At 28.9% G+C, this 8947-nt stretch overlaps 1 protein-coding gene across 2 annotated transcripts in view; it reads right to left on the bottom strand.

Moving 5' to 3' along the window:
* Positions 1-597: 597 nt before the first annotated feature.
* Positions 598-8947, bottom strand: part of LOC142327735 (uncharacterized) — a 34652-nt gene continuing 26302 nt past the window's right edge. The window contains exons 7-9 of one of the 2 annotated variants that reach the window (XM_075371024.1): positions 6378-6436; positions 5429-5541; positions 598-1043 (exon numbers count right to left, since the gene is read on the bottom strand). In XM_075371024.1, coding sequence (XP_075227139.1) covers positions 899-1043; positions 5429-5541; positions 6378-6436 — 317 coding nt within the window. In that variant the 3' untranslated portion in view covers positions 598-898. Of the gene's footprint in view, positions 1044-5428; positions 5556-6377; positions 6437-8947 lie in introns of both variants that reach the window. The other variant, XM_075371025.1, reaches the window with a different exon arrangement.

Below are 8947 nucleotides of genomic sequence, written 5' to 3'. Positions count from 1 at the left end.
TCATTAAAACCACTTACATTCCATCCCATTGAAAACAAATTACACATCCTCAAACACAAACAATATGACAGTGTTATACAAAAACAGTAAAAAAAATGCAAATTAGACATACTTTAGAAGTATAAAACTTGACAAAAACCTATAAAAGTAGCATTCAAAATGAACAAACACAATATATAAGACATCCTTCCAATACATCAAAAAAACCTAATTTAAACAGTAGTACAACATTCAGTGACACCAAAATTCAGTACTACCAGTGACAGTCAAAAGAACGATTTTTTGCTGGCTCACACCAGGCAAAGATTTTACAAATTGCATCTTCAGTTGTACTGTGGTCTATTTAAAGACTGTTCTACATTCTTCTTTTTTAAACTTGGCACATCATAGATAGAAAAAAAAAAATTGGATGTGCTTGATAACTTTTTACTATTGTATTTTTAATTTTTATTATAGTACTTGAAGTAAAATTGAAATTACAGATCTTGTTTACTTATGCTCTTTTTTTTTTAATAACATGTATAAGCAATATGTTTCTAACATTACAATTATTGTTATTCAGTCAGGTTAATGCTTATTAAAAATCAGGAAAACAAATTAAAAGTTATTATAAATATTTATTTAAATATTATTACAATGAATAAAATAATTTACAAAATTAACATTTAAATACATAATTAATTAGTTATTAATTTATTATTATAAAGCATCTCATTTATTGACTAGATTTTTAATTTTCTAATTTCCTTTCAGCTAAAGTGTAGGTTATGTTATTAAATCAGGCACTGATGGTTTTATTTAAATTATTATTTTTTATTAGTATTATTGTGCATGGGTTCATAGGCACTTATATGAACTATTCCATTAAGCTTCTTTCTTAATAGACTGATAGTCACTGTCAGAATAATCTCGTCCTAGAATAATGGACTCTTGTTATATCACGTTCGCTCATCGTTGGTACTCTTGGTTTTTTTTCTGGTGTTATTGCTAAACCTGTGACGGATAATTCTTGAATATCACTGTTCCATTGTACAGAATTTATGCTGTAAAAAAAATACTTAAGTTAAAATATTTACCGTTGTTAATGCAGTATTATTAATAGAACACTTCATTCAGATTAAAATGTTTGTACATTACACAGCTCATGTTAGGAATGACAGGTGTGTTACTCCAATTATAGGGGCATTGTGTTTGGTGAAAATGTTCTGTGTGTATTGATTTGAATATTTAATTAAAAAAATTTTTATTATAAAATCTCATTTGTAATTTCAAAAATTTAAGATTTAAATTAAATTTTATATTAGTATTATTTTAAATATTACTAATCTACATTGTATCAATGGCTTTTGTAAAAGAAAATATTTTATATAACTTTAAATAAATGAGTCGGAAGATCTTTTAAAAGTCTAATAAAGCAGAAGCATTTAAACAGAAGTTATTAAAAATGATTCTCGTTTGTAATTTGATTGATTTTTTTTTTTTCATTTGCACCATCTGTGAATCACATTGAAAAAACACTTTAATTTGCATCTTGTTTTTTTCTGCCAGTATTTTCATTCTCTGACTAACTTCGTTTCTCGTTCGGGAAAATCTTCTTCCTATTTTTCCAATTTGTTTTTCTTAATATATTTTATTTCAATTCTGAAATTATTTTGGTCTAAAATTTCTTCTTATTTAATATTTAATTCCTTTAGATTTTTGTTTCTTGAGACCAGTTATTTCTAGTTTTTAATTTAAAAATATAACTAAAGATCCTTTTTGTTAATTTGCTGCCTTTCTTTTTTTAAAAGAAAAAAAAAATTGTTTTTGTCTGTAAAAGCTTAATCTTTTTTTGTACATTTTTTTTCTCAAATTTCTGGTAAATTTTTTCATTTGATTTAAGGTATTTATTTTTTATAAATATTTTTATTTATTATTATTATTATTTGTAGGTAAGGTATCATATTTGTAAACATAAATGTATGGAAAAGTAACAATCTCTAATTCAGTACATATTAGTCTACTTTACTGTACATAATTAACATTTTCATGCACCATACAACAATTTGACATCCATTCCTATATCTTGAAAACATGTTGTGACTCCAATTTTTGAATATTATATTTCAAATAAAATTTACGTAAGTAAGCATAATAAATATTTAATACTGAGGACAAGCATGCTTAAATAAGAAACATCAATTAGCAGTAATACAGGTGGAGCAGAAACAATTTAAAACTTGAAAATGAATATCTTAATTGCAAAAAAATACTAAGTACAGCGTTGTAAAGAACAAGAATAAGTATTTGGTTTTCAACTCACATTTTGAAGATAATATGGGTCAAGTGACCACCATCTAATGTGCCTTTCATAAGGCGCTTCTCTGCACGTCCATGACTTTCCTCAGCCAATCCACTGAAATTACATGAATCTCTTCTCTGATGAAATCTTTCAGATCCTGTATAATGTGAAGTCTGTTGTTTTAAACCTTCTCTTTCAAATGGCCCCAAAGGAAAAAAATTGCACGCTAATAAATCAGGTGAGCAGGGAGGTCATGCAACATCTCTGAAATGGGAGATGCCATGTTGGGGAAAAATTTCCCAGATGACTGCCATGGAACTTTTTGTACTGTATGGGCAGTAGTGCCATCCTGTTGGAACCACACCAGGCATGTGTCGACACGATGTTGATGAAATTCATTAATTAAAAATAGCAAATTTTGTTGGTTCACAGTAGCACTACATAGCAATATGATGTGACTGTAACAGATTGATCATTAGCATTCTCAAAAAAATATGGTCCAATCACTCCAAATACAAACACCACACCATACTGTAACCTCTTCACTGTGCAGTGATTTCTCTTGCAACATGCATGGATCTCTGAAGTGTCAGAAAATATTTGAAGTTCTGCCTATTAATTGTCCATTTAGATGAAAATATGCTTCATCGGACATTAGCAGGTGATCCAGCAATTGCTATGTTTCTTCTATTACTTGCAGCAGTTGCCTGCAAAAGTCACTCAAATGATTCAAATCACATAGGTGGAGTTGTTGCACTACTTGAATTTTATAAGCATGTAACATTAAATCCTCAGTTCTATGGGTTAAGTATAAGGTGGTTAAGTGGCAACAAGCAGGACATTGTTGAGGATTATTTCTCAACGACTTTCCATACATTTCATACCACTTTCCATACATTTTCCGGTATTCACTCAGTTTAAAGATAACCAGGTGGCTTCTTATGACAATGGATGCATTAGCCCTGAATTGACTAATCAAATTGTTTCATTCCTGATGAGATGTCCAAATGTTTTACACTATAGTTAGCAGATTAGATCATGATTACAATTCAAGATCAATTTGTAAGATCTATCTAATTCTACATTAGTCATGTTCTTTTGTTTATTGTTCAGATAAAAACATTTTGTTACAAATTATTAAAATGCCACAATTTCTGAAAATTATAAGTAGATTTATTACATTTTTATTAACCTATTTAGATAGACAACCCTATCTGATTTTTGTGTATTGTTTTACATAAATTGGTTTAAGTAAAATTTCTTGAGGGTTTTGAAGGATTGTTTTAACATGGTTACATAAAGTTCTAATTCGACTTATGTAATACCTAAAAAGTGGTGTTGTAACCTGTAGATGTGATTAGCCATATTATATTTATTGCTCCAAATGTAGGATGAGCTCGACTTACAGTACTTGTGTTAAAACAGTCGACATACAACTTTTGGCATCCTGTCATAAAACGTAACTGATATAAAAGTAAACAAACAGATAGCATTCTGCCATGTGGTCTGCTTGGAATTTTTATTTCTGGGTTAGGAAATTTTGTTATTCTATTATGTTTACAAATTTTACATACTATTAAAGTAATTATTTTTAACTGTTATAAAAAATTTAATTTAAAATTCTTAGTCATGTCTATTGATCATCTGAAAAGAGAACATTAATCACATCTTGTTTTCTTTGCTCCACACATTCTCAATCATTAATTCACACACTTCTGTCAATCTTATTCCTAGTAATTTTCTCAAAATATTATACTTCACTTTTGGTTATATATCTCTTGTAAAAGTGTGATAACATTTTTATTAAACTAATTTAAAATATGACTAGCTTTTAAAATTTAAGTTATTTTCAGAACTCTAATGTAGGCAAATGTTTAATTAGTAATGTTGAAGATTGTGCAGTTTATAGGATTAACATAAAAGTATTGAAGAAACTTACTTATATGTGATCAAACAGTATATCTGATTATCTATGATCTACTTTAACCTAGAAAACAAGATTATACTCAAAAACAATTCTACAAAAATTCCACTCAAAATTCAAAACTGTATGGCTACTTCGATCGTTAAAACAATAATCATCATAGACTCTTAAGAAACACAAATTTACTCCAAAAAAATTAGGAAGAATTGAGGTTTCAATAATTTGCAAGTTTTTGGAATGACTGCATTTTCTGTTTTAAATGTGTAGTGACAACATTTGTTAATATAGCTTTTACTTACAGCAATTATTTTTTTATCTTTCTTTCATTTAATTTTTTTTATTTGTTTTCTTATGTATTTTTTCCTCTGTTTCATGATAGTTGTACTTTTTTGGAAGCTTAACTAGTGAGCACAGGTTAAATTTGGTTAGATTATATTTATAATTTTTCTGCAAATACCCACTGATTTGGAAGAAAAATTGAAAAAAGTGACTGTCAGATTCCAAAAAAAGAGCCAGATTGTTTAACAATCAAAATAGCCGTGTAGTTTTAGATGTTGGGAGAAGTTTTGTTCTTGTCCTGTTTTCTAAATTATTTCAATAACTCCTTTGTTTAATATGTTACGTTTATCAGATTTAATACGGCATATAAATTGGCAAGTTATCAGATAAAATTGGCATGTACATTACAAAATATGCATAGCCATTCTTATAATACAATCAAAGCAAGTATCTGAGTGTGATTGGGCCAGTCATGTAACAAAGTTAGTCACAACATACACTGATGATAAGAAGTATCATTCTTTGCGTGGTGTGATTAATGTTATATTTATCAGCAATTACAATTTTATGTATAACTATGAGATCGATTTCATCACGGATATATTTTTTTTCAGATATCAGCTTATTTAATTAATTGATGATTTTGAAATATTTTCTCTTTTTTCTGAAATAACATGCTGAATGATTGTTAATAGTAGATTTTAGTTAGTAGCATATAATATTCTATTATTGCATAACATTTGTTATCTTTCATTAATTTATTTGTGTTAGCATTTCTTCAAAACTGAATGACTATGTAGGGTCATTCTACAGAGGGTTCAATTCAGTGAAAAGAAAGTACAGTATTTTATAACAATAAGAATGTCTTTTGAAGCCATCTAAAATTAGATGGTATAATTTTCATTACCAAAGTTAAATTTTGCTTAAAACCAAATTATTTTTACCTCGGTTTCCTTATTGGACCATGTTCTAAGATCTCTTCAACCTTGGGCCAAATGAAGGAGAATTGTCTTTTCTCTTCTTCGTTTCTTTCTTCTCCATCACATTGGTATCTTTTCTGGAAAACAAAGGCTACATTCCTATTAATGTCTATCCTATTATATGTATAGATTTTTATCATATTTATTTAATTTGTTACCTAACAGGAGAAGGAAATTATGTATATACACTGGCAATCATCATTGTATGTATATGAGTTTGTGATAGTGTAACTCCAGAATGAATTATATTCCATGAAGTAATTGCTAAATGTTTTCTAATAGGATGAATTTATTATTATTAATATTTTTTAAAAATTTTACCAAACTAATATGAGTGTTTTTAATAAATATTAGTCGAAATTTTAATGGATTAAAATCATCTATTGGTCTACAACTTATCAAAATAGAGGCAAATTGGCTGGTTGAGTATCATGAAACCCCACCGGGTTTGTCTAGTGTTGAACTCGTCTTCCCAAATCAGCTGATTTGGAAGTCAAGAGTTCCAGCGTTCAAGTCCTAGTAAAGGCAGTTACTCTTATATGGATTTGAATACTAGATCGTGAATACTGGTGTTCTTTGGTGGTTGGGTTTCGATTAACCACACATCTCAGGAATGGTTGAACTTAGACTGTACAAGACTACACTTCATTTACACTCATACATATCACCCTCTGAAATATTATCTAAACAGTAATTACCAGAGGCTAAACAGGAAAAAAAAGAAAGAAAAAGTTGAGAATCATTAGGTCTGGATTAGCTGGATGAATATATTTAAACCAGCGATGGAAAATATTATTCCAAAGAATTATGCTGTATTTTTCTTTGATATGCTAATTTATTGAGTGCTATGTAAAATATATTTTTTTTAGTACTGTACTTGTATATTGTGATAAAAATTAACCCATTTTTTTACCTTGGTTGATCTTTTTGAACTTCTTTCATGATGACCTCTTCTTTCCTCTTTATCTTCACCTGTGAAATGATTAATTTTATTAAAATTGATGTTAAAATCAGCTTTTTGTAGAAAATGATGTAGAGGTTTGTTATCCTAATGCGGTATAACATAATAAATGTGTAATGTATTTATTTCATTATTTTAGGCAGTACCAGAGACATAATCATTTAAGGTTATAATAAAGAGATAATAAAAAATATCTGGCCCTTGATGGGAATCAAACTGGACACTAGTTGGATGAAATATTGGTATAATGATCACTAACCAGTTTGCTAGGCCTTTTGCTAAGCTCCAGTATTGCCTAGATTTAAATTTTATTTCTTTAATAATTTTTGATTTTTTTTTTTTACTTAACGAGGTTTAGAAAGTTATTTGGGAGAAGAACCGGGATCAGTGTAAAGGCTTGAGAAATTAAATTCTAAATTTGAACCTTTTTACAGTTTCCATTAGAGCTTCAAATTAAGAATAGAGGAATGGTAATCTATAATATTTATTATGTTACTCATAAATAAAGAGAAATAGTAATGTATTTGATATTGATTTTTCTTAGTTAAATTTACTTTGAAGAGCATCTCAGACCCTTTGAAAAGTTTCAGTTTCTCCCTCTAGATCTGCTTTTTTTAAAAAATCACTGAAAAAATGAGTAAATATTACTTAGTTAAACTGAGCTTAACTTTAACTTACTAGTCCTGGACAAAACAGTACATTGAAACTACTTTGATCAGAGATTTTCCATATTGATCATCAGTTCCATTAACTTTCTGCTTTCCTTTTCTTCCATCCTTTCTTCCGTGGTATCTCTCCCTGATTTAACCTGAGACACCATTCATAACTTTCAGTAGCCAACAAGCCAGCCACTTCATACTAGAACTTAGCAGGAAGATGATTCTGCCTATACGGCTGATCATAATTTCTGTTTCCTGAACAGAAGTTTGTATAAAGTTAAACTGGTGGCTGAGATGCAATGAGATTGTCAGATCATTTACTTCAACTAAAATATAAATCCAAACTTACTGTTATAATATGTGAATGAATAATTTTACTGTAACTTGTCATTTTCATAGCGAATTTTCAGCTGTAAAATAGCTGACTGTATGATGAATTACATAGATCTATTTTGTGTATTTGTTTTAACATTTTTGAAGGATATTACCATTATAGATTTGCATATTATAAAATAATTTTTCATAAAGCAAAAACAAAGCCATTGTCTTGTATTATGTTTAATTACACTGTGGAACAGATTTCAATTTTTTTTCTGCTTCCTTAATGAAAATATGTGTCTCTTATAGATTTTTATCTCCTGAATTAAAATCTGTTTTCAAAAATATTCTATCACATAAGGGTTGAGAGAAATAGTAAATTTAATTTTTACTGAATTTACCAGTATTTTTAAAAGTAAAGGCTAATAATTTTGGGAGGTTACAATATTAAAACAATACAGTAAAAGTTTTTTTTGTTGATATATAAATTAAAAAGTATTTGATTAGTTTAAAAAGAAAATGAAGTTGACTATACTCTTTTTACATTATTTTAAGGTACAAAAATTGAAAAATTTACATCTATAAACTGAACTGGAATTTTTAATTCTACATGCCTAGCTGAATGTTTTTTTGCGTATGTTTTCCTCTTGTATGTGTATATAGTATCTCTTATCAGCTGCCAAAAATAGTCTGCAACCATTGATGGTATCCATTTTTCTTGGTAATGATGTGTTTGAGATTTGAGATTTCCAGGTGAAATCAATCACCATGACCATCGCTAACATCTACAAGTTTCTTGGAAAAAATTTACATGGCTATGCAGAAAATGCATCTTTATAGATATTTTACATCCAATATTTCTATATGCCTAAATCATATTGGCAATTACCTCCTTGTAATTAGGTGCTTTTCTCTTTTACAATAAAGTTATTGACAACTGATTTGAATGTTTTCCAAGCTTCCCATTCTGTTCCATGAAGCAGCGCATCAAAATGTACATCTTTCATTAGATCTCTTATCTGAGGCCCAATGAAGAGTCTACCTTCCTTGATTTTGGCATCACTGATTTTAGGAAATCTCTCCTGTTTGTATTGGAATCCCTTTTGTTCTTGATTCATGAACTTCACATAGCTTTCCATCAAATCAAGTTTGATAGTGGAGGCAAGAATTCTTTGTGTGGATATACAAGTGGTTCATGTAAAATGTTCTTTGTCCCAAGTTCATAGTGTTCATGCATAGGCCATTCTTTCACAGTGTAATGGGATGTTTTTGCTCTGCTATCAAACTCACATAGATAACAGATATGCTTTGTATAACCAAGCTGCATTCCGGCAAGCAGTGCTATGACTTTTTCACAGAATCAAGTAGAAGTTTCATTGTCTCATACAACTTCCTCATATTTATAGCATAGAAAACAGGTACAGTTGCAAGCACATTTTCTATATATTCAACTCCTTTCAAATTTGCCTTGGAAGCATCTATAAACAGACGCCATTGTTCTGGTTTATGTTCACATCCCAGATATTTCATAATTTTATCAATATA

This window comes from Lycorma delicatula, chromosome 7 (genome assembly GCF_047948215.1).
Source record: "Lycorma delicatula isolate Av1 chromosome 7, ASM4794821v1, whole genome shotgun sequence".
Classification (NCBI taxonomy): Eukaryota; Metazoa; Arthropoda; class Insecta; order Hemiptera; family Fulgoridae; genus Lycorma; species Lycorma delicatula.
The sequence above is the reverse complement of the archived record's forward strand: the minus strand, read 5'-3'. Positions and strand labels throughout refer to the sequence as shown.